The following is a 27,500-nucleotide window of genomic DNA, read 5'->3' on the forward strand; positions in this document are numbered from 1 at the left end:
TCAGCCGTCCTCTCGCGAGAGGGCCCGGCCGCCGGAAGTGCCCGCCCGCCAGCGCCAGTCGGTTGGGTCGACGCCGCGGGCCTATAGCGTCCCTCCGTCTCTGCCCGGCTGCCGCCGCTGGACCACCATGGACGGTAAGATTACGGCCGCCGCCCTCCAGGGGCGCGCGGGGCGGGGCCGCCTCTCCCGCCGGCGGGGTTCAGGGTGGCGCCCCTGGCCTCCATCCCGGACCCCGATCCCCGACTTCGGAGCCTCGACACAGGACTCGACCGCGGGACCCCGATCCCCGACCCCGGACTCCAGGGCGTCAACCCAGGACCCCGACCCTGGATCCCGATCCGCAGCCCTGGGGCCGAGACCCGGAACTTGGAACCGGATCTCCGACGCCGGGACCCCAATCCCCAACCTTGAACTCCGGGGCCTCAACCCAAAACCCCGGCTGCGGATCGAGACCGCGACATCTGTCTGCAGCTCCGGGGCCCCTACACAGGACTCCGATCCCCGACCCCCTTCCCCTGCCGTAGTCAGCGACCGACTACCCTTGCCCCATCCCCCCGGCTGCAGTGCTGGCGACAGACATGGGCCTTTGCAGCCCTGGGATGTCAGGTCATGGGGCCCACGAAAGGAGACAGTTGCACCACTGCCCCCAGAACACGACTGACAGTAGGAAGAGCTCAGGCAGAAAGCACTCACTATGTGCCAGGCGCAACAGCTCTTGAGGTAGGAACCATATGCTCCCATTCTGCAGACAGGAAAACAGGGTGACGGGGAGTCCCTGCAGGCACAGGCCCTAGGCGGCCCCCACTGTCTGCAGCACCACCTGAGGGCCCACTCTGCCGTGCTCTGCTCAGGAACTGGCAGCATCAGAGATAAAATGAAGGTTCCTACATCAGATAGAATGTTTAAGGGCTGGTGTGATACAGAAGTTTTGAAAATCACTTTGTGAAATTGCCTCACAGAGAGAAACAGCACCCCTACCCCCAACACACACACTCAAGTGTTGGCTTTGCCCCACAGCTCACTCAGCTCCAGGGAATTCTGTGTATCTGTCACTTTTCTCCCAGTCAGGCTTTGCCTTAAACTTTGCTCTTCAGAGTCTTCTCCTCCCACTAAGTCTGGGCCACACCCCACCCAGCCTCACTCTCCCTGCAGGAAGCACACTGCCTGCCGTGCATCTCCAGAGGCACAGACCAGGCCCGTGCTGATGGCTGCGCAGAGCGCATCTGAAGCTGGGCTCTCAGCTGGGAGTCTGTATCTGCCTTTGTGAACCCCTAGGACCCCCATTCTGGTTACAGGATCTTGTTTCTTCATTCTGGGCTAGTGTGGTAAACCCTTTCAGGAGTCGTTCTCCAAATTTAGGAATGGAATAAATTGAGATAGTTTTAAGATGAACCTGAGTCTACCTGGCTACTGGGTTTTAGTGAGTGAGTAGCAAGTTTGGATGCCCAGGACGTTAGTGGTTCCTTGTTGTGGGAAGGGGTCACCTGAGTCTGATTCGATGGCTCAGAAATGGTAGCTGCTGCGGAGAGTGGGCTCTGCAGGCCAGCTCTTTAACCACAGAAGGGTCATCACCCTGCTGTCTTTACCCATTTGCTCTTGGGAATAAAGAGTGTGTAAAAAACAGACTCAAGTACTAAGCCTTATGAAATTGGGAAGGAATTCCAAGGGTCTTTGGTAAAGCTGCACTGATTACAAACCCTCTTGAGCATTCGCCGTGGGTTGCCGGCTGCACCCATGACCTCCTTCCCCTGCACACTAATGGGTAAGGTGAGCTGGGGCCGTCCTGGTGGTACCTGTGAGGAAGCGGAGGGTCAGGGAGGCTCTGCGTTTGCCTGGCCCTGTGGCTGAGGTGGGGGCAGAGCTGGTATGGGGTGGGCCTCCCTGTAGACCCCAGTTCTGTTCCCACTTTTCACATCCGGGAGGGTCTTAGTGACCCCAGCAACCTCTTGGAAGAGTTGCCTGTCTCATTTCTTAAAACCCTGAAAACAGTCTTCTCTCTTCACAGATACCCTGTTCCAGTTGAAGGTATGTACTAAACAGCCATTCACCCCGAGCCTGGCCTGGTGGTTGCCAGTGGGGACAAATGGTGTGTCACCCTCAGGGGGTAGGGCCCAGCCAGACTGATGACCGAGGGACTCAGTGAATCGGCTGGATGGCAGGTCTTGGGCCAAGCAGAAGCAGATCACTTGGGCTCATCCGTGGGAGCAAGGGTGTGCCTGCCTTCACTGTCCACTGTGCATTTGTGGCCGTGGGCCAAGGTCCTTCAGAATCGCTGAAGGGGAGCGTTCCTCCTCCCTGGGGTGGTGCTGTGAAGCTCCTGGAGCATTTCCCTCAGGTTCCGGGTAGGTGACCATCCGTGGCTGGTTCTGGAAGACTGGGCGGGAGTGCCGTGCACAGGCTCCTGAGTGTAGGCGCCGCACTGGCTCTGACGTGTGGCCTCTGGACCAGATTCCCGGGTCAGGAAGATCTAGATTTTTCCCTGAAGAACTTAGGAGTGTGAGGTGGACAGACAAGAAATCTTTTCCACAACAGAACATCCCAAGTGCACGGGATCCCGGGGCTGTGTAAGGGGACGGTAGCTCTCCCAGGTGGGTGAGTGATATGCACTGAGGGACAGTGCTAGCAAGGCCAGGGTTAGGAAGCCGCGATCCCTAGGGTATGGGGTGTCTCCTTTCAGCAAATTTACAGCCCTGGGCCAACGAGAGCAGGGAGCAGCCCGGGGGCAGGTCGTGTGGTGACCTGGCGCCTGTCTCTGCCAGTTCACTGCAAAGCAGCTGGAGAAGCTGGCCAAGAAGGCGGAGAAGGACTCCAAGGCGGAGCAGGCCAAGGTGAAGAAGGTGAGCAGCTGCTGCTGGGCTGGGCTGGGGTCTTCTTTCTGTGCGAGGTGCTGCCAGGACTCTGGCGCGGGCGATCGGGTGTTTGCTTCCCCGGGGAGAAGGGGAGGGAGCCCCTAGCCCAGAGCGTCCGGGCCAAGGATCTGCACCGTCTTCTCTTCTGTTCCGTGAACAGCCACACCCTGCGTCTTGAGCTTGCTCCTCTCACAGATTATTTGGGAAGCAGGTTCCAGCTGCCCCTGCCCGGGGCCCCTCACGTCCAACTCTTCCCTGTGTGGCTGGTGCCTTCGGCATCAGAACCTGGGCAGAGGCCGGACCCCCTGGTGTGGTGAGGGCAGGGCGGGAAGCTCCCAGGGGTCACCTGATCTCCTGTGGGACCTCTCCAGGCACAGTCTGGCTGCTCTTCGTGGGGACTCTCTACAGCTGTTCAATAGCTGGAGAAGCTCCTAGGGGTGTTGGGTTGGGTGGCCCGTCACCCAGACTGGGCTCCCACAGCAGAAAGGAAAGGCCAGCTGACTCTTGGGTCTGAATCCTCACACCCTGGTGGTTCCGGGTGGACTGACAGCATGAGGCTCCGGGAGGAGATGGGGAGGGCCGAGTGCGTTGGTGGGAGTGGGGAGAGGCCGTGCTTTCCTGGGTCTGAGCCTCTCTGAGGGCTGGTCCGGCAGCCCTGCCCTGGATGTACTCACTCCTGAGCAAACTTGGGGCCTGAGCTCTGGCGTTTCTGTGAGGCTCACAGACGTGTGACACCCAGAGCAAGGTGCGCCTGGGGAAGGCCAAGACCAAGTCCCAGCTGGCATTTCTCTTTGAATTCCAGGCCCTTCAGCAGAAAAATGTGGAGTGTGCCCGCGTGTACGCTGAAAACGCCATTCGCAAGAAGAACGAAGGTGTGAACTGGCTCCGCATGGCATCCCGTGTGGACGCCGTGGCCTCCAAGGTGCAGACGGCTGTGACCATGAAGGGGGTGAGTGCTTGGCCGAGGGCTGTTTGCCGAGGGGGCCGTGGTTGGGGCAGGGGGCTGGCCGGGACTACCTCCAGACACACCAAGAAAAAGACACCCCAAAGCCACCGCATCCTCAGACTGTCTTCAGCGCCCCAGCCTGGTGTCCCCTTTAGTTGATGGCGTCATCTGGTGCTGTGCCAGGAGAGAGCCACACTGAGGGCCCATCCCAGGTGGGTGGCATTTCCTTCCTTCAGTCCTACTGCCTCCTCTCTCCCTCCTGTGTCAGGTGACCAAGAACATGGCGCAGGTGACCAAGGCCCTGGACCGGGCGCTCAGCACCATGGACCTGCAGAAGGTCTCGGCAGTGATGGACAGGTTCGAGCAGCAGGTGCAGAACCTTGATGTGCACACATCGGTACGTCAGCCTGGGGTCTGGGCGTGCGGGTGGCTGGCCAGGCATGTGCACCCCTGCCAGTGTCACCAGGTATCCTCTGTGCTGGGCCTCTGTGGGAGTCACCTCCCAGGAGCCCGGCCCCTTGTGGGGCATCCAGACCAGCCTCTGGAGGTCTAGCAGTTGAGACGGAGGCCTGGGGCCAGGTTGTGGGCAGCTGTGCCCAGAGGACCCAGACAGCCAGAGGGAGGGCTCTGGACAGAGCAGAGTGGGGAAGAGGGCGGTCTTGGGGGAAGGGCCTCGAGGAAGCCAGGTGAGAGGGGACCTGGGGAGGCTGCCTTGGGGTTCTCAGGTCCTGGGCCTGAGGCTGACTGCCCAGCACACGGCCCCCAGGTGATGGAGGACTCCATGAGCTCGGCCACCACGCTGACCACACCGCAGGAGCAGGTGGACAGCCTCATCATGCAGATCGCCGAGGAGAGTGGCCTAGAGGTTCTGGACCAGCTGAGCCAGCTGCCCGAGGGCGCCTCCGCCGTGGGCGAGAGCTCCGTGCGCAGCCAGGAGGACCAGCTGTCTCGGAGGTGGGCCCGGTCACCAGCCTGTGCTCTGACCCTGTGGTTCTGAGTGGGAGGCGGCTGGCCTAGAGATTGAGAAATCACAGCCCAAAACACCACCCCACTGGGTCCTTGAGTTTCAGTGCCTCCAGGCCCAGGAGCAGCTGACACACAATCTATATCTCGCTTTAGAGAGGGAGCAACAAGACTGGCCGCACGTGGCTGTTTCCAGGGCTGCACACCCATTTCCTCAAGACAGCCTTGGAGAGCAGAAGGGAAGAGGGTGGGAGGTTCCCAGGGTCTCACAGGGATCCTCTTGTCTGCAGGTTGGCTGCCCTGAGGAATTAGTGCACTGCCTCCGGCCTCGTGTGGGAAGGGCCGGGAAGGACACCCCTGCCTCCCTCCCCACTGGCCTTGTCTTTCTGATGACCCCGACCCCGCAGCAGCAGCTGGCAGCCCTGCTGTTCTCGGCCCCTCACCTGCCAGGCCTGGACACCATTCCTCTTCTCTTAGCATGGGTGTGGGTCTGTGTCCTGGGGGGTGAGTTTGCACAAACTTCAGACTTCTCTGGGTAATTTCTGTGACTCTGACCCAACCAGCTGGGAATCTGCAGGCCCCTCCACCAACCATGCTCCAAGGAGTTGCTGAGGACTGGCCAGTGGTGGCCACATGGATGTGGGTACCTCCAGACTCCATGTGACGGCAGGTGTGCTGTCCGTGGGGGTCAGGGCTGCTCCCCATTGCCAGGCATCCCCCGTAGGCCCCCACTCCAGCTGGACCTCCCCCCTGCCAGCTGCCCCACCTAGCTCCCCGGTATAAGATGCCCAGCTCCAAGTCCAGGCGTGCCCACTGGTGGTCTGCATCCTCTGCCCACCGCACCTCTGGAGGGCTCGGGCCCCGCGGGGGTGTCCTGTGTCTCCTCCAGGAGCCCAGAGTCTGCACTGAGGCCTCTCCTGTCACTGTAAATAATGGGGTGCCTTCCCTCGCTTGTCTGGCTCACCCTACCTTGTGGGCTCACACCGGCTACTTGAAGCCGGAGTGGCTGCTGGGAGAGTTGCCCTTGGCGAGCAGCGGCGGCAGCTCTCCCGACACGTGCTGGGCACCTAACAGAGCTTGGGACAGGCTGCGGTTTTCTAGTTTCCTAATTCCCGAAGTTTACTTCGTTTCTTGAAGCTTCCAGGGTTTGGGGTGGGGGAGTTGTTTGTTTTGCCAAAAGAGAAGGAACGTGCAGCAGACAGGAGCTCTGGGCGTGAGCCCCTCTGCGACATCCACTGAGGAGCGCTGCACGGTCAGTGCCGGCCGGAGGCCATCTGGCATCCTCACGGCAATGGCTCACGTGGATGGAGATGGAGCACTTTCCCTGGCTCACTGTGTTTGGTGCTTCCTGGACTTGAGCCCCTGCTTGTTCGTGCAGTAAGGTGTATGGGGTGCCTGGCACTCTGGACTGTGGCACGAGACCCAAAGTGCCACCTGGCTTTTTTTCCGTGATGCCGACCTCGCCTGGCTCCCTGGCCGTGGCCCCCAGTGGATGCAGAGCTCCTCGGAGATGCCGGGTGGGGGCAGAAGCCAAGTTTGCCTTTTCCTGGAATGCTGTTGTGAGTAAAAGTTGATTGCTGAGAACTTTCTCCATCTTCGCTCCAGAGCCTCGGGTGGCGTGGGAGCCTTAGCTGGGACCCTCAGTGTGCTCCACAGCCCCCCAATAGGAGGTGAGCAGAGGTGCCTGAGGAGGACAGGAGGGGTCGTGGGAGGAATGCACACTCCCAGGCCCCTCAGACAGAGGGACTCAGATCCAGTGTCAAGTTTTTATTTTGAAATAAGTGTAAACTTATGGAAAAGTTGCCAAGAACCCGGTTTCTGTGCACTCCCGCTGGCCAGCTTACCTCACACCACTTCCTGGTTGACCGCACGTAACCGCCGAGTCAGGAAGCTGCCCTGATGTCACTAGCTCCCATTTCTTTGTCTCTGTGACCTGACAGTCTTGAGGCGTGCTGGCCAGTTACCTTGTACCCCTATGCATGGTAACCACGAGTGCACCCTTAATCAGGTTCAGTCGGGACTCCCCCTCCTCGTTTGTAACTTCTTGGACAGTGAAAACCAGTCTTCAGGTCCTCACCTCCCTGCTGGCCACACCCCTTTCCAACCAGAGGACACTGTGCAGCCCCTGCCGTGGCCTCCCAATGCCTCGTCGGGTCACCCTTGGTCTCACCCACGCCCCCTTCACAGCAGCTGTTAGTGTCTATGGGAGTCAGTGGTTTGTGTTCCACAGAGCACTTCCCAGCCTGGATGTCTCATGGGTGTGCCAACCAGGACCAAGGTCCTAGAGCCAGAACCTCAGCCGTGACCCTGTGCGGCTCGTCCCCAGCCAGCCTGCTGACGCGACCACTTGCGGCTCCAGGCCTCCCTGTCCCTGCTCTGAGCGCGTCTGTTTGAACCAAGTCCTGGTCTGCTTTGTTCTTCACCTGCTTTGAGAAGCGCTGACGTGGGCCCTGCCCGGGGAGACGGCCCTCCAGGTGTGGCCTCCCTCAGTGGCCCAGGCTCCGCCTGCCTGGTGCTAGCCTCTGTGGAGCCCGTTACCAGGACCGCCAGGAAAGGCCTGAGCATCTGCCTCTCTGAGGTTGGAATGATGGGTGAGCAGAGGAATCCCCAGAACCAGATGGATTCACTTGAGGTGTGGCCTCTGGTGTGATTCCGTGTGCGTGGGCTGGTATTTATCATGGGAAAATACCTCCCGGTTAGCAGTTAGGCGTGCCCACCTGCGGCCTCCTGTAGCCCCACAGAAGAATCAGCTGTGGCGGGGAGAGGGGGCTGGGCAGGATTTGGCCACCTCAGGACAGAAACCCTCGACTTGCTTTTTTCTCCTGTACTGTGAGATTGACCCAAGGGCCCAGCAAGGGCCCACAGGTGTCCCTTCTGCTCACCTGAGGCCTGCCAGGGGTGGGCCCACAACAGGCCCCCGACCCACAGGCCACCAGTGGGGGCTCTCCTGTCCTCTCTGCTGTCTGCCCCCCACCCCATGACGTCCCACCCAAAGGGACAGGCACCCAGGGGGTTCATGCTTCTTCACAGAGGACTCAGGAAAGCTAAGCAGGGGGGCGATCTCAGGGCCTCTGGTCTGGAAGGGGGCCGGCAGGGACATGTTGGGGGTCCTGTCATCTCCAGATGCCCACTGACTGACCAGGGGAAGGTACTGAGCCCCCTTGGGTAGCTCTGCCCTGCAGGCCCATGTTCGTGGTATGTGAGGGGCCTTGCAGGGCTGGGGCCTTGCAGGGCTGGGCCCAGGAGAGCCCCTCGCTCCAGACCTTGCTTTCCTGTTACTCAAGAGAGGCTGGGCCAGCAGCTGGGCTGTGGGCACATGCGGTGGGGAGTAGGGGATGTGCATTAGTGTGAGGATGTGGGTGTCTAGGTGTGCACACGTGTGTGTGCGTATATGTGCCTGTGTACAGGTGGGAGGGTGGCAGCTGGACCTGAACTGTGTTTTTCAAGACCCTCCCTCCTGCGATGTCCAGGCAAAGCCCTTTCCCGACCCTGACCCCTCTGGCCCTGAGCTTCAGGACTTGGGCATTCCTGTGTGTGCGTGTCCAGCCAGGAGCCGCTCAAGGACACGCCCTCAAGAGTGAAAAGGCCAGTGCCTTTATTGAGTGTCCAGCTGTGCCTGGGCTTTGTGCTGCCCCCCGGGGAGCCCAGGTGCCTGCTCGGGACAGGCGGGTCTGAGTGGACAGGTCCCCAGGGTGTCACAGAAGACCCTGGCAGAGGAGGAGGGGCACAAGGGAGGCCAGCAAGGCCCCCGGCTGAAGGTGTTTCCCAGAGGACTTGGAGTAGCCATACTGGGTCCTGCAGGAAGGCTCCAGCTGGGTCAGCGGGATCACCTCCTCCCCGGGAGCCTGTGTGTGATTGCTCACCTGGGGACAGACATGAGTTGGCTGCCTGCCTCCAGGGTGGGGGCGGTGATGGGGGTGGATGGCCCCTCCTCACCTGCTCCACTTCCTCAAAGACTCTCAGCAGGTTGTCAGCCAGGGCGCCCCTAACCTCCGCCTCTGTCCACTTCCTCCTGAGCAGCTCTGCGACCAGGTCTGGGTACTTGGACACGTCCTCCAGCCCTGAGGGGAGCCTGAGGCAAGGGTGGAGAGGGCCCAGCTTTGCATCCGGGGGTTCGGGGCCTGGGTGCCTGTCCACCCCCATCCCAAGCCCCAGAATCTGGTGGAGCAGTTTTCCTCAGAACACGGCCCCTCCTCCAGCCTCTCCTGACAAATTTATCACAGGATGCACGTCTCGCCTTACCTAGAAACACCGTCAAAGTCCCCACCAAAGCCCACAGCTCCGGCTCCTGCCACCGCCTTGATGTGGTCCAGGTGGTCTGCAGGGAGGCGGCACATGTGGTCCCACAAGAGGCCCCTGACCCACACTGCAGACGCTCACGCCCACCCACCTGCAACTTGGGACAAGTTGGCCTCCGCTTTGCAGGAAACGTAGTCATTGTAGAAATTCACCATCACCAGGCTGCCTGTCTGCTTCTGCTCGGGGGAGGGGGAGAGGGGGGCTGTGGACGGGAGCGGCGAGGCACCGGGCCCACCCGGGAGCAGACTGTCGCCGCCGCCCTCACCACCAACTGGAGCACGTCGTCAGGCACGTTGCGCCGGTGCTGGCACAGCTGGTAGGCGGAGGAGTGGCTGAAGATGACGGGGGCCTTGGACAGCTGCAGGGCAGCCTTCATGGTGGCCACGGACACATGGGCCAAGTCTATGAGGACGCCCAGCCGGTTCATTTCCTTTATGACACTCTGAGGGGGACAGGGCTCGGGTCACGGCCGGTGCCCTGGGACCACACAGGCTGAGCTGCACACACTTGGGGTCACAGCCTTCTGGGGTTTGTCATGGCCCCCTGAGAGGTCCAGGCTAGAGGCTGGCCCCGGGCTGGGCCAGGAGTTAACAAACCCTCCAGTGGTCTGCCAGCTGAGGAAACTCAGGTGACAAACCACGTCCCGTCATCTGAGGGTGACCCTGGTCCCGTCAACTCACCTGCCCGAATGATGACAGGCCTTGGCTCTGGGCCGTGTCAGTCCCCGTGTCCACCAGCCAGTTGTCGGCCCTGGGAGAGCAGACAGCGGGAGCCCGAGGGGCGAGGGGCGGAGTGGTCATCCCAGCCCACCCGCTCCAGGACAGAGCAGGGCAGAGCCAGCATCGGCCCAGCCCACCCGGAGACCCTCCTGGGGCTCCTTACCAGGGCGTGTTGCAGCTGTGGGTGAGGGTCAGGTACCGCATGCCCAGTTGGTAGAGCGCCCGCAGGACGGCCAGGCTGCTGTCAATGGAGTGGCCACCCTCCACGCCAACCAAGCTGGCCACCTTGCCCTCCTGGAAGGCCTGCCGGATGCCTGCAAGGAGGGTGCCTGGGTGTCCGGGGAGCCGGCGCGTGGACTCTGACCGTGTGGCGCCAGCAGGCTCTGGGGACCCACCTGTGCTGTTGGTGACACACACGAAGGTCTCAGGGTACAGTTGGCACATGCGGTGGATGACGTCGATCTGCTCCAGCGTCCTCTTCACGGCATCTTTGTTCTGGGTGTCGCAGGGTGTGTACGCAGACCAGAACTGCGGGGCCACAGAGGGGAGGGGCTGGGAGCTGAGGAGCCAGGCCCCAGGCCCCACCCCCCGCACGCAGATGGGCCTCTGGTGTCTCTTCTGTCTTGGAAGCCTTCTGCACAGCTGAGTGGCTCTTGGAGTCCCCGCTAAAGGCCCAGGGAGGTACGCTGCCACCAGGGAGCGGCAGCACGCTAGCCCGGAGCCACGGGAGGGGGCGATGGACTCCAGAGTAGTCACGCTCGGGGCCAGACTGTACCTGGCCCCCCACAAAGCCGGCCTTCAGCTTGGGGATGTTGGTGTGCGTGTGGGCTAGGCTGCTCAGGTTGGCCCTCGTGTCCAGGAGCTGATTGTTGAAGCTCTTGAGCAGCTGCCAGGGCAGGTCGTTGTGCCTGGAGGGGCCAGGAGGAGGGGCCAGGGCAGGTCAGGCCAGCCCCTCTGGACCTGGGCCCTTCGTACTCCCTCCCAGGGAGGCCGCCCCTCTTCTCACAGGCTGAGGACAAACAGCGTCACCAGGGTGATTGAAGTCCTCTGAACACACCTGAGCATAGGTGAGCATCTCAGCTGGGCCCCACCCCCAGGCCAGGTAACTGAGCTGAGAGCCCTAAACGGGTAGGTCTTTCCCTGCGGAAGAGGGAGGGCAGACGCTTGCTTGGCTTCGAAGTCTTCTTGGGTGCAGGGTGCTGACTTGAAGTCACCTCCATGAACAAGGCTGGTTGACGTGAGGGTAGCTGGGTGTACAGTTACACCCCTGCCGGATATCAGAGACTGAACATGAAATTCTCATGTTTGCAGGGAGAGGGTGGGGAGGTGTGGGGTGTGGCCTACCCTTGCGGGGCCTGGCATCCCCAATCCACCCTCCTAGGGCGGCCATGGGAGCAGGGCATCGGTGCAGGATTTAGGGGCCCCCAGGCCTTCTGCCGCCTCTGCCCCTGGGCGCAGTCCTGCACCATTGCCGTCCTTCTGAGCCCCCAAAGGGCAGGCCCTCTGAGGGTTTCCCAGGGAGGGGAGTTCTCTAGGGGAGGAGGGGAAGGAAGAAGGGGCCAGGAAGGGGGGAAACGGGGACGGGGAGGGAGGAAAGCTGTCAGCAACCCGCGAGGGTCTTCCAGGACAGGACCCACAGGGCTGGGGCAGATTCCTCCCTGGATCCAGGAACCGGCAGGCAGGGACCAGGAGTGGCCCCAAGGGGACAGACTTGATCCATGAGCTCCAGATGCTGGACGTGGCTTCAGCCCCTGGGGTCTGACTAGAGACGTAGGCCCAGCCCTGCCCCACCAGTCAGAACCTGGCTTTCACTAGCCTGCGCGCAAGCATGGGACGTCCCGGGAGGTACCAGGTTGGACCCCTAACCTGGTGACAAGGGGTCTGTGAGGACAGTCTGAAGGAGGGCTCTTCTCCTACCGCGGGCCCTCCCGCCCTCCCTTCCCCAGCCCAGCAGCATGCCCAGTCTCTCGCCTTCTGGGAGCCGTCCCTGAAGCAAGACTTTACTCCTTTGCTCATCTGGGAAATCCAGCCCCACCCTCCAGCTGCCTCCGCTTTGCTCTTCCCTCCTCCTCCCAGCCTCTCTGCTCTTCGTTGGAACCCAAAGTAAGGGACAGCTGCCACCTCCACCTTATGGTCAACACCGCCTGGAGCCTGGCAGAGCTCCTCTCTTTATCTGTGTGGCCAGGTACCAGCCTCAGCAGTGGCAGAGGCCCTGCCATCCTACTCAGAGAAGGGAGGGAGGGGAGGAATCTGAGTGCTGGAAAGAGCTTCAAACGACAGCCAAACACATGCTTTGACCAGCTGTGGCACACAGATGTGATGGCTGGAGTTGGTGCAGCGACGTTAAACCGTCAGGTAACTGTGGGAATGTTGGCCATACCATCGTGGAATGCTGGGCCAGGACTTCCTCCGGGCTTCTCTGTTGTTGAAGCTACTTACTTGGGTTTCTTACCTATAAGAGTAGCTAATACAAACTGGCTTGTATTCTTTCAGCCTAGTCTTAGTTTTCTAGCCCTTTGGACAATCCTAGATCCCCGAGTCCCAGCTTCCTGAGTGTTCCTGGCTCTCTGGGCTCTTTGAGCCATCGTATGCCTCACATGGGCCTGGACAGCCCCTAGCACCTAACCTCGGACCCCTCTTTCTGTGCCCAGCTGTTCCAAGTCCCCCAGAATGAAGGGACTGCTCCCTGGCTCATTCTGTTAGCATCTCCTGCCAGCCTCTGCTGGCCTGGGATGCCCAGTCCCTGGTCCAGACCGTTCCTGCCAGATAGCAGGGGCTGCAGTATGGAAGCTGGGGGCAGGGGCTTCTGCAATCAACCTCCTGTGCCGGTGAGGGGACCCAGCCCTGCAGGGACCTCAAGAGACCGAGAGGGGAGAGCAAGGGGACAGGAGGACCAGGAGGAGGTGAAGGGGAGGGACGGGGGGGGTACTGAGGGAGGGAGGGAGGGACGGGGGGAGGTGCACCCTGACCCTTGACAGCAACTTCCTCCTCTAGGGCTGCCCTCAGCTCCCTGAAAGTCCCATGTGACGAGGCACCCGTTTCCTCTGCTTTTCTTGCAGAGCTTCTGTCCAGCTAAGTTCAGGGGTGTTCCCCTAAACTTCCCAGCACCCAAGAGCCAGCATGCACCAGAGGCCACTCTGCTGGGCTGGATGCGGCCATGTGGAAAGAGCTGGAGGCTGGAATGTGCGTGTGGGGGGGTCCTCCAAGGGCTCAGGAAGGCCCTGGAGGTGCAGAGGGAGGGGGCTGGATGCAGGGTGAGCAGGGCACTGAGGGGAGCGGCTTCGAAGGGCATGGCACAGCTGGGCACCGCGAGGGGCCGCGAGGGGCCGTGGGGGCCACCGGAAGGACCGGGCTGACCCCTGAACTCAGTGGAGCCACAATGGTGGGGGTTTGAGCTGGAAGAACCGCAGCTGGGACTTGTGTCTCCAAGGCTCCTTCTGGCTGCAGTGTTGAGACCTGACCTTGGGCCAGCAGAAGTAGGGGACAATCAGAGGCTCAGGCATGACTCCGCGCAGAAGGTGGGGAGGGTAAGTGAAGGGGACAGGTGCTGCCAGGCTGGCTGTGACATCAGAGAAGGAGTGACAGTGTGTCGCCAGAGTCTTGGCTGGAAGAGGGGCCGTGGGAGCAGGTGCCCAGGAGCCAAGTCTGGGGCTCAGAAGCATGATGTGCCTCCAGGAGGCCCAGCCGGATGCACAGCACCCGAGGGGGTTACCCCGGCGGATGCAGGAGAGGGAGGGGCTGGACAAGAGGGCCTCAGGATCAAGAGGACCAAGACGGGGGTCTTGGGGGCCCAGGGCAGACACCACCCTCACCTGCAGCTTCATGAGGGAGGCTGAGGCCCCAAGAGGCAAGGCCCCAAGGTCCTCCGACCCCAGCACCCACTCTGAGCAGGGATCTGACCCCCAGGGAGCGGCCAAGGACCATGGGGGCCTGGTCATTTCCGCCTTCCTGCTCCGTTCCCCACAGGCTCTCCTCTGCTGAAGCCTTTGGAGGCCCGAAGAGACCCCATGAAGAAGCTGAGGCAGCAAAAGGCAAAGCCACATGCAGCTGGGGAAGCTGTGCCGGCAGAGATGGCCACTCCTGTCCCAAGGCAAGGCACTGGAGCCTCGAGCCCACCTCCCTGCTGGGCCCATCACAGCAGGGGCTGCTTACCCATCAATGGCAGGCGTGTCCTGCATGATCTGCACCGCCTGGTCCCGGAATTGGTCTGCAGTGCAGATGGCCACCAGGGGCCAGAACCACCAGCTGGCCCACATGATCTGGTCCCCAGGAGCTGGCTTCCCCACCGGTCCTATGTGCCCTCCTGACTGGCTGTCCTGGCCAGGAGACAGGCAGAGGCCTTTGGTCCAGGTGACCTGTGGGAGCCCTCCTGTTTATCAGTAATCAGCACATTCCCTGCGAGGGCGCGAGGGCGGGTGAATGGGAGTTCCTGGACCCACCAAGGCTGGGCCAGGCAGAGGTGTGGCAGAGCGTGCTGACCCCAGGGCGGGGCCGGTGTCCAGGTCACAGAACAAGGCAGTAGAAGAGGCAGCTCAGGGAAAGTGGCCGACGGCACTGCTGTGTCCTGTTACCTCCCCGCCACCCCCAGGACCCGATGTTGGGGTTTCGGAGGTCTGCCAGCAAGATTCAGCAGTGTGTCCTTGAATGGACCCCTGTGTTTGCCTGGGAAACAGTTCAGTGTTACTTCACATGGAAGACAGAGTGCTCCCACCACACCCTACCCCACCCCAGGGTTGGGGTGCCTGAGGCCCCTGGCATCACCGAGACCCACACTCCAGCTGCAGGCTCCTGGCCCAGCAGGTGGGACTCTGGGGCTTGGGGACTGAAGCCTGGAGTGTGCGCACTTCCTTCAGGCTGGGGGTCTTTCTGGCCTTGTCATACACACTCAGGCCTGGGGGGGGCGGGGTGGGATTCTAAGAACCAGATGCCCAGGCAAGGCCAGGACGATGAGTCACAAATCCTGGTCCCAAGGCTGGGCCAGCATCCTAGGTTCTGGTGAACAGCTGGGCAGCCCCAGCCCAGTCTGGATTCTCAGGGCTGCTGGGCCACGTGGACCTGCCCTGCGGAGCCTGGGTCACAGGCAGGTCCCCTCCCTGGCCCCCAGGACAGGCCCAGCTCCTGGCCCTTTCTCCAGCTTGGGAGGGGAGGTCAGGTCATGGCCCAGCCCTGCCTCTGCCGTCTTTAGCCAAGTGTCCCAGTGCCTGGGCCTCAGCCGGTTTCCCTCCTGTGGAAAAGGCAGCCTGTGAAGGAGCATGAGCCCAAGGCCCACCTTCTCTCCCTCTGTCCACCCCGCACGCCAAGCAGGGGGCTCCTGGGCGTTCTCAGTGCCAGTCCCTGGGATCTGACCCCCACCACCACCCTGTGCAGGAGAGGCGCCCTCGGTGGGTGGGGAACCCAGCGCTCCGGCCAGACTGCCTGGGGGCTGTACCCTCCACGTCCGGCGCCTGGAGCCCCTGGGACAGGTGCCCTTGCCGTGGAGACACAAACACCCGTCTGCCCTTCATGCCTTCCCTGTGGCCCCAGCACGTCCCTTCTTCTCCGAGCTCCACGCCCACTCCCCTTCCACACCTTGACCTCGCTCTCGTGACCAGGACACTGCTCACGTGGTGACAATGCCATGTGCTCCCTGGAACCGTCCTCATCGACACAGCCGTTAACACATGTCCGCCTCACCGACAACTGCTGCTCCATTTTTCTCTGTGTTTTCAGCATTTTTCCGGTTTACTTTTTGTTTCAGGGTTTTTTAAGCATACCTTGTATTTTATTTCTCAGCCTCATCTGAACACCTGTCTTTACACGTGACCGTTTAAGTCAGGACGAGAGGAGTAGTCGCCGCCTTCCTCTAAACGTGCTCTTTCTCGTGTTCCCCCCGATCTTGTTTTGCTGTTTTCTCAGGGTCACCTTGGTCCTCCTCTACCACAGTGAGGAGGCTCCTCTCCTGCCCCCCAAGGGGCTGCCCTCCCCCGAGCAGCAGTCACGTTTGCATCCGAATTGCTCTCGACACACAAGCCCTCACGCGAAGGGTGCAGCCCACTGGGCACCGCGTTCCCTTGGGTGCGACCATACCTCTGTCCAGGCTCCTTGCTTCTCGGGTGCCGTCTTTTCCTCTCTCGACGTGTCTGTTCTGCTTTCTTTGTCACTTGTCTGCAGCACTGTCTTGGGCCATTTTCCCAGGAACAGTGGCATCCTGTGTGAAGTCACGTGTCCCTGCTCTCGAGGCTGACAAGCCGCCTTCCAGCCGCGATGCCCCTCATGGCCCGGCTCCTCTCTGTGAGTGGACGGTCCCTCCCCGTCCACGAGGTCTGAACCCCACACCCTTCCCCAGACAGCGCCACATGTTTGTGTTTGTAAACCTGCCTGATCCTTGACTTTGACCTGCTTTTCGTTTTAAATTCAGAATTCACTTAATTGCTTAAACATTTGTAAGTTGTCTGGTCATGCCTGTGTAATACATGATCAGCTTAACAGCCAAGTAGCAGGGGGGACTTAGAGCCCCCCCAGCCTGCTTCCTGGTGGGAGGGGTGCATGGCTGAGAAGGGGCTTCCTCCCTGCACCCTCCTCCTGGGGATGCAGTCTGAGTCCCAGCACCAAAAGTGGGGGCTGCGGAGTGATGCCCTCATCTCGGGCGTGAATTCCAAAGCTGGGACACGAGGAACCTCACTCATGGGGCAAATAGGATTTAAAAAAAAAATTTTTCTGGGGGGTAAGGTAATTAGGTTTATTTATTTATTCAATTATTTATTCATTTTAACAGAGGTGCTGGGGCTTGAACCCAGGACCTTGTGCATGCTAGGCACACACTCTACCACTGAGCTACACCCTCCCCACTTTTAAATAGCACTTTAATGCAATATTTTTAAAATTCAAAACTTCCTGCCCCCAAAATCCATGGTGAACAAAACATGAAACTTTCCAGGAAAGACAAGGCTGGTGTTCTGACTTTTCCTTCTGCCCCTGGCTCCAGCGTGATTCCACAGGGTGCTGGCCTCCCCGGGGACGTCCAAGTTCAGTTTGCTAACTTCAGCTTCAGGTGGTTCCTGCCAGGTGGCGACAGAGAACATTTCTAGGAGCTAGGCTGCGGGCGTGACCACACTTCCTCCGGTGCCCCTGGGAGGAGAGGAGTCAAGGCCACTTGGCTACACCCCACGGGCGGCCTGGGCATCCTTGTGCAAACATTGGAAGAGTCCAGGACGATGGCCCTGGAACATCGCCCGGAGCAGGGTTCCAAGGACACACCTAGGAGGCTGGCTCCAGGGGATCCTAAACTGTCCCTGACTCACATCCTGCGGCGTGGCCAGGTGGCCTTGGGGTCAGATTTCCCAGGCTCTGCAACTGTCTATAAACAGAGTTCATCGTGGTCCCTATCGCCCAGCAGTCCTGTTGGAGCCTTAACCTCGGAACCACTCAGAACCGCCCCGCGGGTCAGGCACCCCCATCCCTGAAGCCTGTTCGCCACAGTGTGGCCTGACTGCTCGTCCTGGACATTCTGTTGCCTTTTTCTCATCCACAGGGAGCTGTCATCACGTTCCCACAACCTTCCAAGCTCTGTGCCTCACACCTGCCTTTGGATCTGTGTTTTCCCGAATTTCTGCCCCAAGTCTTCCTCCTTTCGGTCTACGTTCTTTCCTGTTGGAGCTAGTCCTGGCGCCACTCCCCAGCAGTGGGTGTGTGGCGGCCGTTCGCGGAGTCTGGGGGAGTTTGCACGTGACGCTGCTGTGCCCTCAGAGCTGATCAGCAAGTGTGCTGCCTGCAGACCATCTTCTCCCGGAGTCTGGAGGCCCCAGGGCGTCCACACCCTTGTTGCGGGGAGTCCAGTTCTCTGTAGGGGGCAGGCTGCTTTCTCTCCGTGATCTCCCCAGGTCAGCTCTTGCTTCTCGGGCTCTGCAGTTTCTCAGGGACGGGCCTCAGCTGGAGACCTTTTCACCCGAGCTCCACGCTGACCGGCTGGAGGCCTCCCAGCCTTTGGTCCAGGGAGCACCCTCGAACCCCTTGCCTCCGGCTGTCTCCCCTCCCTCCCTGGGGCTGCCCTTAGTCAAGGGCTGGACCCCCAGGGGTCCTCTTTGTCTCTTGTGTTTTTCTCTCCTGTTTTAGGTTTTCTTGTGCTGCTATTCTATGGATTTATGAATAGAATAGGAATTCTGTTTTTTTAATTTATGCCGTGAGTTTCCTCAATTCTGACTCCCGGCTCTTCTACATGACTTCTCCCAGGATTTATACACTTAGTCTCCCAAGAATGCTTTCCTAAGTGTTTGGTTTTGGTTTTCTCCCTCTGTGCCCTGTGCCGCTGTGGAAGCAATATTGTCTGACATCTGTTAGAAATTTTGCTTTCTTTTATTGTCTTCTGTTTCCTGGACGACAATGTTCCCTCTGAACGCTTTTTCCCATTGTTCATCGAGACCTGCTGTCGGGGTGCGGGCTCCCCACACCGCCTGCGAGCTTTCAGACTTCGTGTTTAATGTTTAAGAACACAGAGCAGCCTCCCAGCTTCAGGCTTTGTGTAAAATGAACGGAGGTGGGGGTCGACATTACGGTGGGACCTCTTAATGCCAGAATTTGGCACAAGCACTTTCGACAGCAACTACTGTCGAAATCAGGAAATACTTTAAGGGAAGGACCTCCTGGTATTTTTCCCTCCAGAGTAAGTCTGGCTGTGGGCCGGCAGGGTCGTGCATCTGTGTAAGAGGGCGTTGGGGGTCCGCTGCCCACCGTCCAGCTGCTGACAACCCAGCCTCCGGCATGTCCCTCACTTCCACCCACTCCTGCCGTGTGTGAGCTGGGCTCCTCTCTGGTCTTAGCTAGGCGGCTGCCCCCGCAGCCCCTCCGTGAACATTCCCGATGGGCTCCCTTACTCCACTCCATCCGATTTCTCAGTCCCCGAAATGGGCTGAGATCCCCCAGCCGAGGCCGCCTCCCTTCGTCCTGTGGGTTCTGCCTGAGCCCTTCCTCCCACCTGAAAAGATGCTCGGGCCAAGTCCCTGTCCCGGGCCGACCTTCTAACCCAGAGGACGCCGTTGGGTGGTGTCTCCGGAAGACTCCCTCAGCCTTTCTGCTTCTAATTCCTGTTCCGTCCGCTTGCGCGGGTGGCCACGTGTGGCCCCAGCTCCCATGTGGTCCTGTCCTGTGAGGCTCAGTGAGCAAGAGGGCCTGGCCGGTACGTCTGGCTCTGGAGGCCCACTCTCAGGAGAGCAGTCAGGAGACCCACTCGTGCTTTGCTAAAAGCACAACAGTCCTGGGTTTTCTGGTGGTGTCTCCTCACCACGTGCCCTCCTAGCATCCATCAGGGAGTAAGGGGGTGACTGGCTCGACCCACAGAGAGATGGTGGCAGGTGCGATCTCTGGGCTCTGTCCTAGCACCCCACGCCGGGAACCTGGCCACCGGCCCAGCTCGGCCCAGCTGACAGCTGGACGCTGGCTTGCAGGTAACAGCTGAAGCCAGGCTCTGTGGGCCAGAGACCAGCTGGAATGAGAGTCCGGCCGGTGGTTGCTGCGCTGGCTGTGGGGTCCTAGGATGGTCTGTCATGCAGCCGCAGAGAACTGACCGGGGCCGTCCTCCCGTCCCACACGCGTCGCAGGCTCCCGTGTCTGTGATGGGGGTGGGGCACCCTAATCTCATCCGGCTGCTGGAGGAGCACAACCATCAGCTTCCACCCCAGCCCTTCTGCCTGCCCCACGTGCCCCGTTAGTGCAGAGACATCTCCGGGGATGGACGCCAAGGACGGACGCTCCCCTGCTCAGGTACCTGGGAGGATGTCGGAGCCCTGTCTCAAACTCTGCTTTCAGGAGTGCCCTTCATGCTGTGCCTTAAATCGCCATCACTTATTTAAATAAAGACAGTAATTATTAACTGGAAAAATCAACATCACTTGCCATAAACAGAGGGAACACGGTGAAAATAAACACGGAAACGGAAGAGTGCTGTTACATTTCAGCCAGGCCCACAGGGCAGGGACCGAGAAGAAACCTAGCAGACAGCTTCGTGTCCAGGGAGCAGCCTGGAGCTCAGCGAGGACTGTTCCACCAAAACTGTGCCATGTTAGGGGCTCGAGGAAGCCCCTCTCACCAAGGTTTCACTTGCACTCCCGCCCCCCGTGGGCTAGTCCCAGGTCAGGACACAGCCCACAGCAGCACGGAGGTCCCGAATCCACGACACCCCCTCCCTTAAGAACACACACGCTATGGTGCAGGAGCAACACACACAGAGAAACATGCAAACATAGCTAACCACACACCCACCCCAGCCACAGAGCACACCCACATCCACGCAGTTATACAGGTGCACACACAACCACACACATGCAAAGACGCCCATGCCTCAGACACCAACGTAGCTAACACAGACCTCCCCCACGTCCACATCCGCACCGTGCAGACCTACCTACCCCGTGACCCACACCACGCACACGCCTGCACACGAACGTCCCAGACCTGCGTGTGGAGACACACTCACGCAGACTTGTGCACAGGTGAGCACACGTGCACTCGCAGGTGTGCACGCGTGGACACACACACGAGCATGAGGCGCCAGCACCGACACGCAGCACGAGCTCACAGACGTGGCTCTCAGTCTCGCCTGGCCTGTCCTCTCGCGGGTACAGCCACATGTCTTGTCACACACACACTTAGCCTTTTCCCTGTCATCACTGTGCCACCTGGGGGCCTGTAGCCCTGCCCTTAGCCCCATGCAGGGCACACAGAAGGCCCAGACCAGGCTACATCTGCACTGGGGTGTCCCCAGGCCCAGACATGAGGCCTCCACCCAGACCTCTGCCCCCAAATCCTCGCTCCCCAATGTCCTCACGGAGGACACACTGTCTACCCAGCTGCCAGGAGCTGCCCCCCGTCCTTCCCTGCCGCCCACTCTCCCAGGGCACCGCACGGCCCCCCTGCTGCCCCCACCGCTCTGAGCCCTGTGACCTCCTCCTAAGCAGCAGCGGGTCCCCGAGGTGCTCCCACAAGGCCCTCCACCTGCCCCGAGCGCCCGGAGCCCCAGCCCATCAAGGCCTCCCCTCCCAGCCCACGAGGCGCTCCCCTGCTGGGTACCTGGTGAGCTTGTCTCTGCTCGGTTCAAGCTCAGCCTTGCTGGGCATACAGCAGGTGCTCACTAATGCAGGTACCAGCAGCACTCCCTTCCCAGGCGGCTCTTCAGCGCTGGGAGGAGACCGGCTCCCTACGCTCCCCAGGATGGCGGGGCAGGTGCAGCCCCGGGCTCCGCTCAGGGCCACGAGGCCTGGAGGAGGTTTGTTTCTGTTTTTCTCAAATTCCATCCCTCCCCTGAGTTCTGCAGCCAGCTGCCCTGCACACAAAGCAAGTTCCCCAGGGGCCTTCATTGCTCGCCTTGGAGAGCAGAACGAGGGGCTTAATGCCTCACACGTGTCAGCTGGTTCTACTTTCCGCAGACACACCACACAGGCACACACTCAGCCCGCCGGCTGTCTGGGTCTGGGCGCCCTTTGACCCCCAGGCTGGGCCTCGGGCCCAGGGCAGGCAGGGTGGGGCTGGGTGAGGCAATCGGGGTCCCCAGACAATAACGCAGGGGTTCTCTCAGGCGAGCTGTTGGCATCGGGTGGGGGTGCTGAGTGAGGAGTCATGGGGAGGAGGCTGATGGAGGACACCTGGGGCCCTGAGCCCCTCCCGCCAAGGCCCCAGCACCCATGGGTGGTGGTCGGTTGGGCACCTCTGGACCTGGGGATTCCAACCCACGTGCTTTCTCTCCAGCCCTGCCCCCTGCCCACCACCTTCATTCCCTGGGGGCGAGCATGACATGTCCCAGGGCCAGAAAGCATTCTGTCTCTCCCGCCTGGCCCGGAGTCTGGGGGCCCGGGTTCTATGTGCGTAACATTCCCACTACAGGGGATCAGAAGCAGTCAGGGATCGGAATGTCCTCTGGCAGACACACGGGACTTTCAAAACCAGGGAGAGGTCTGTGTGGAGACCCGGCCCAGCTGGGGCCTGGCTTCACTAATTGGTTTCAGGATTCTGAGGTTAGGGTAGGGCGGCACACCCTGGTGGGCTCCAGCAGGCCACGGGCTGTCCCACCCCCATGCAGGGAGGCGGACACATGGCAAAGCCACCCTGGGTCCCAGCAGCCCTGGTTGGGGCACAGTGGGGGGGTGCACAGCCCCCCCACGACCCAGGGCACATTGGGGGGTGGACAGCCCCCCCCCGCCCACCTTGCCCAGGCTGTGGGACCTATGCTCCCCCCTGGGCCTCAGTCAGGGCCCTGTCATGGGTTCAGATGCCAGACCTGGGAGGAGGGGGGAGGTGGGGGGTGCTCTCCGACCTCAGAGTTCAGGGGGATCTAGAGTGAGACGGGGGCTCTGATGGGCAGGGCTCCGAGGACAGGCCCCAAGCCAAGCCCTGGAGTAAGTCAACTCCCTTGGCCCTCCCTGCCCCTGGAGGGCTGGCCTGTTCTCGGGCAGGCAGGGCAGGGGCCCGGGAGTAGGGCTGGGGCAGGGAGAAAAAGGTGTGAGTGTTCTTTGGACACCCAGACCAGGGCCTGTTGGACACACGGGACACCGCCATTCTGGGGCCACAAAGGACAGAGAGCAGAACTCCCCTACAGGGTCTGCCCAGGGCCCTGACGTCACCAGAAGCAACATTAGGGGCCGCCAGAAGGGCAGGAGGCACTGAGGACCAGGTGTGGGGGAGAGAGATTTCCACTTTTAATGTCATTACTTTTTAGTCTGTTTCAAATTTTTAGCATGTGCAGTAAAATGGAAAATTCAACTTGATTAAAACAGAAAAAGAGGGTTCGAGGGGCCTCCCACCCTGCACAGAGACGGGGGTTGGGATCCCCACCGACTCTGGGCACCTCAGGGCCCCGGCGCAGCCCTGAGCCCTGCCGACCTGGGTGTCAGGTGAGACCTGGCAGCGGTGCTTGGACTCCCGGGCCCCGACCGTGGGCCAGCAAGGAGACGTCACCACCCATCCCAGGCTGGCCGCCAGGGCCCAAGAAACGCCAGCGCCACATGCAGTTTGGCACTGCTGTCGCCGCCCTGAAATTCCTAGATTTGTCCTTGACATGTTTCATAAGGAAGTCGATGGGCAGGGACGGGCAGCCCCCTGCTGCCCCTACCCAGAATGCACACCTCTGCGGTCGGGCAGGGTTTCTCCTAGTCGGTGTATTGTCCCTGGAGGCTCCACCCTCACTCCCTGCGCTGTCCTCAGCTTCTAGGACCGGTCAGGCCCACGGGGAGCGTGCGGCACAGCCCCTGGCCCGGCCTCGGGGACCACAGCAGCCAGGTGGGTTCGGTTGGCTCTGGGCTCCTCCCAGGCAGGCCCCCTGCGTCCACACTGTCAGCTACGGGACTGAGGTCCTGTGAGGGACACTAGGTCTCCAGTTTAGTTGTTGACTCCTGCATTTGAGCATAGGAGACATTGTAGGAAAATTTCGAGGGCGCCTGCTGGGGCCTGTCCCAGGCTGGGGTGCAGCCCCAGGGGGGCTCGTGGCAATTCTGAGGCCAGCAGGTGCTGGACCAGCAGGCGCAGGAGACCCTGCTGCGGGCACCTCCTCCTTGCCAGCGGCTCCCCCGGCCCCACCCTGGCACAGGCCCGCCGTCCAGGGCACCGCCCTGTGTCCAGCCCCTGTCCCAGCAAAGCAACAGAGAGCCCCTGGCCTGGCCCTCCTGTGCAGAGCAGTGTGGCCGCTGGGCTGGGCGGGGGCCGGGCGGGCTAGGGCCTCCCGCTGGGGCTGGCCTTGTCCCCTGAACTGTACACGGGGACACTCAGGATTTGAAGGAGACCCTCCTAGGAAAATACTAGAGGTCTCTTAAGCTCCGTGTGTGGGGTCCTGTGTCCCTTCTGTGAAGTGGGCCTGGAGCCCCGAGCTTGGCCTGAGGCCAGTGCACACGCTGGGGCGAGGCCAGGGCCTCGGGTCCCCCTTGGGGCTGCCTGCAGTCCTCAGACCCACAGCCCTGGGCAAGGGCCCCAGGTGGCACCAACACTGCTGCCCTCTGCTGGCTGGGTGGGGTCCCACACTGTGGCCCGGAGGCCCCTCTGAGGGTCGGCGGGGCTGCTCAGGGGCTGCAGAAGCTGAGGCTAGGGCTGTGCACACCCAGGCCGCATGGCTCAGAGCCGGGACTCGAGCCCAGGCCAAGGGTCCTGGAGGCTCCAGAGTGGTGTGTCCACTATTATCACCTCCCTGTTTTGAACGACCCAGAACGGCCCAGGCCTCCCAGGCCCACTCTGTCCCCAGGGAGCCAGGAGCCCTTGGTCCCACAGTCTGAGGCTGCCCTCCAGGCTGGCCTCTCAGAACCGCCCTGGGGGTGCTGTCATCAGATGCGGCCCGACTTCACTTCCTGGACGCAGAAGGGACCCTCGTCCCCACCCCTCACCTTCCCTGTCTCCAGAGCTGTGAACCCACATGCAGGACTGGATTCACCAGTAAGTCAGGAGACTGGGGGCTGGACGGGGCCACATCGGGGGGGACAGCTGCACGTTCTGGGGCACCAGATGCCCTCTCCTGCAGTGGCACCAAGCCACCACTTCCCTGGGTCTGGACACAGGCCCTCGATGATTCACTGACTCTCAGGGGAGACACTGCACGTGTTCCCTCCCCCGTGAAGGCAGCTCTGTGGGATAAAAGGGGTGTGGATTCCAAGCTCCCCGGGCCCAAGCAGGGCCCCCCCACCAGCCGGTCCAGCACAACCCCGCAGTGCCCAGCGCCCCCTCCCTAGGATGTTCCATGACCCTCCTGAAAGGCCCTTCCTGTGGCGCATAGGGAGTTAAACTTTGTCACCTCTCAGTGGCTGTGACAGCAGTGTCCACAGAAAGGAGGGGACTGAGTGAGGAAAAGACAAGGGACACAGGCACCTTGTAAGATTGTTAATCTTTAAACCATTATTTACCTTGTGAGATAAAATCCAAGACCCTAACTGGTGAAAGGGGAAGCCGACCGCGCCCTGTCTCAAGGAGGAGGCAAGACCGGCCCAGGTGGGACGCCTCCTCAGAGGGTCCTGAGCCCCAGCTTCGAGCCCCGTGGCCCACGTAGGTAAAAGGGGGAAGCGGAATAGAGGAGACATCTCTGTGTTAGATGCAAAGATTACAGCCCACCAGCACTTCATGCTGCTGCCACAAGACAGGCTGGTGCCGACAGAGAACAGAACACTCTGAGCTTTCCCTGAGAATCAGAAAAGCCTCCTCGTCGGCCCAGACTGGCTCCTGCAGGAAAAGCCCACTTTGACTCTCATTCACACACTTGTCTACTCCTTCCTTCCTTCCTTCAACAAACCCTCTCCACCTGCTGGCAGGACCGCTGTGGGCAGGGTAGCCAGCAGGCAGCCAAGCAGAATTCCAGAACAGGAAGGCTTCCTGGAGGAAGGGGACAAGCTAGCTGAATCTGGAAGGGCGAGTAGCAGGTGAGGAATGTTCTAGACAGAAGACAGCAGGGACGAGGAGAGGAAAGCCAGAGGGGCCGGCAAGGGCCTCACCAGCCTCAGGGCGTCTGGACCTCGACCTAACGACCACAGCAGGTGGAACGATTCACAGTCCAGGCACAGAGAAATGCTGGGAGCCCCAGTCTCCCCTTAAACCGAGGGGCTGACTACAGCTGTGCCACCTGGAATTGCACGTCGCCCAGCTATGCCCTGCCGAGCCCAGGCACCAGCCACCTCCCCTCCTGACAGCGCCTCCCTGGGTGGCAGACCCCCAGCCCCCGGCAGCCCCTTGGCCCCCAGCCCACTCACCCTCACCGTGGCCTCTGCGATGGTGCCGGCTTCTCCCCAGCCAGGCACGCCTGGGCTGGACGAGCTCACTGCCGGACCTCGCAGCTGCGCTGGCCCCACCCGGCCACCTGCCTCTCCTCCCAGGCCTCTCCCAGGAAGATAAAAATGCCCCATTTCCGCCCCAAGAAGCCAGGTTCCCTAAAGCTGGAGAGGCGAGGGGAGGGGAGGGGAGATCAGTGAGGAGGGGAAGGGGAGCTGCTGTGCCAAGAAGCTGTCCCCTCTCCTCTCAGCCTCCCAGCGCCCTTCCACCCGCTCCCGGCGTCCGGCCGGCCGCCCAGGGGACAGGAGAGGACATGTCTCATCCCACTGGTGCCGTCTGCCTCATCCAGCTTTGCAAGGACAAACCTTAGAGACAGCCCCACGCAGGCACCCGCCAGCCGCCTTCATTCATTTTACTGTACGTTTTACCTGCGGGAATCTGACAGATACACCAAAAAGTGTGTAAGACATTTAGGTGCATCCACACACGTTCACAATAGCCGAAAAGTGGCAGCAACCCCAAAGCCCATCAACTGATGAAGAGACAAATAAAGTGTGGTCCAGCCGCACAGTGGACTATTGTTCCGCCATAAAAAGGAAGGAAACGGGCTCACACTCTAACACGGATGAGCCTTGCAAAGGCGATGCTCAGTGAAGGAAGGGAGACGCAAAAGGCGCACGGTGTGAGTCCATTTATGTGAAACGCCCAGAACAGGCGAATCCACAGAGGCAGGAAGCAGCTTGCTGTCACCAGAGCCATGGGGTGCAGAGGACTGACGGGCGCCAGGGTTCTACTCAGGACAGGGAAAATGTTCCAAAGGTTAACTAGTGCGATGACCACACAACTCCGAATGCACTAAAACCCACTGAGCTGGACACACGAAAGGGGTGAATTTTATGGTATGTGACAATATCTCAATAAAGCTATTAAAAATGTATGTACAGTGTGGTGACTTACTGCAATGGGGCCGCTGCCCACGTCCACAGGCAGTCCCAGCCCCTGGGACCCTGTGGCTCTTCCATCTACCACTCCCTCACCGCACTTCCCGCCAGGGTTTCATGGAGCTGCTCCTGTTTGTTTTCACTGCTGTGCAGTCCTTCACCGGCCGGCCCGCCTCCAGCTCAGGGCCCTTGGTGCATGGCAGGCAGTATTTTCCCCCAGTAACTCAACCGGCCTTGGCCCCCCTTCCACTGGGGGTGGGATCTGATGCTCTGCCTGAGTCTGTGATCTGCTTGTGGACAATGGGGTGTGGTCGAGGTGACACCAAATGTTTCTGATGCAGGGTCTGTGCTGTGCACTGAATGTCTAGGTCTCCCCGGAATTCATGTCAAATCCCTGATTCCCAGTGTGGCGGCTTCAGGAGGTGGGGTCCTTGGGGTGATTAAGTCACGAGGACGGAACCCTCTTGAAAGGGTCAGTGTCCTTGTAATAGACCAGAGAGAGAAGATAGCCCTGCACCGCGCGAGAGCAGAGTGGGAAAGCAGGTATCTCCACACCAGCAGGCGGGTCCCCACCGGACACTGCACCTCCAGCCCCCAGGCCTGTGAGCCATCGCTCTCTGTTGCTTTAGCCCCCAAGTCCCCAAGTCTGTTTCAGCCACCACTCAGTCCAGAACGGTGTGTACCTTGTCCACTGACACTCTTGCTCTTGGCTCTGGTGGTCCCCTACTGAGGCCCAGCCCTCGCCCCTCAATCACGGGTCTGTGAGCGCAGTAACAGGGCTGTTGTAAGTGCTGAGTTTGGGGTATTTCTCACACAGCAATGCTAACTGGATGGGGCCGTTTCTGCCCCGGCTCTGGTGAACGTCTCCAGGGCACGTGTGCACACCTGCTCAGGGCCGGTGCTTCTGCCACTCGGGTGGACACGGCCAGGCCCAGGCTGCCCTCCACGGCACTGGGCCGCTGCGTAGCCTCCCACTGTGGGCAAGCCCAAGGCACACTCATCACAGGGTCCCCAGAGATCAGAGGAGGCTTGCCCTGCAAATGCTCTTGGAAGATACACTCCAAGAACTGCAGTTACTGGG

At 60.8% G+C, this 27,500-nt stretch overlaps 2 protein-coding genes across 7 annotated transcripts; one reads left to right on the forward strand and one right to left on the reverse strand.

Moving 5' to 3' along the window:
- The first annotated feature begins 11 nt into the window (after positions 1–11).
- Positions 12–6,342, forward strand: CHMP1A (charged multivesicular body protein 1A). Its single transcript, XM_074349163.1, has 7 exons — positions 12–134; positions 2,006–2,025; positions 2,760–2,837; positions 3,652–3,798; positions 4,064–4,192; positions 4,562–4,749; positions 5,049–6,342. The coding sequence occupies exons 1-7, from the start codon at positions 128–130 to the stop codon at positions 5,068–5,070; spliced, it is 591 nt and encodes a 196-aa protein (XP_074205264.1). The 5' UTR covers positions 12–127; the 3' UTR covers positions 5,071–6,342.
- Positions 6,343–8,329: 1,987 nt separating this feature from the next.
- Positions 8,330–25,613, reverse strand: DPEP1 (dipeptidase 1). 6 transcript variants are annotated; one of them, XM_045506676.2, is made up of 12 exons: positions 25,460–25,612; positions 13,929–14,131; positions 10,834–11,043; positions 10,552–10,684; positions 10,172–10,304; positions 9,940–10,090; positions 9,738–9,807; positions 9,323–9,499; positions 9,149–9,233; positions 9,001–9,076; positions 8,695–8,830; positions 8,330–8,621 (listed from the first exon to the last, which is right to left on the reverse strand). In XM_045506676.2, the coding sequence occupies exons 1-12, from the start codon at positions 25,610–25,612 to the stop codon at positions 8,454–8,456; spliced, it is 1,695 nt and encodes a 564-aa protein (XP_045362632.2). In that variant the 3' UTR covers positions 8,330–8,453. The 6 variants fall into 6 exon arrangements, with proteins under 6 accessions (XP_045362632.2, XP_045362633.1, XP_045362630.2 ...); XM_045506677.2 differs by lacking the exon at positions 25,460–25,612 and adding an exon at positions 20,817–20,972; XM_045506674.2 differs by lacking the exon at positions 25,460–25,612 and adding an exon at positions 15,843–15,963.
- Between the last annotated feature and the right edge of the window lie 1,887 nt (positions 25,614–27,500).

This window comes from Camelus bactrianus, chromosome 21 (genome assembly GCF_048773025.1).
Source record: "Camelus bactrianus isolate YW-2024 breed Bactrian camel chromosome 21, ASM4877302v1, whole genome shotgun sequence".
NCBI lineage: Eukaryota > Metazoa > Chordata > Mammalia > Artiodactyla > Camelidae > Camelus > Camelus bactrianus.

Bases quoted from the DNA above. Each gene is read 5' to 3' on its own strand.
- CHMP1A (XM_074349163.1), top strand. The intron at 2,026-2,759 runs GTATGTACTAAA...TGTCTCTGCCAG, and splicing joins ATACCCTGTTCCAGTTGAAG to TTCACTGCAAAGCAGCTGGA. The intron at 3,799-4,063 runs GTGAGTGCTTGG...CTCCTGTGTCAG, and splicing joins CGGCTGTGACCATGAAGGGG to GTGACCAAGAACATGGCGCA.
- DPEP1 (XM_045506676.2), bottom strand. From the start codon at position 25,612: ATGGGGCATTTTTATCTTCCTGGGAGAGGCCTGGGAGGAGAGGCAGGT. The intron at 9,234-9,322 runs GTGAGGGCGGCG...TCCCCCGAGCAG, and splicing joins ACGACGTGCTCCAGTTGGTG to AAGCAGACAGGCAGCCTGGT. The intron at 9,077-9,148 runs GTGGGTGGGCGT...GCCTCCCTGCAG, and splicing joins CAACTTGTCCCAAGTTGCAG to ACCACCTGGACCACATCAAG.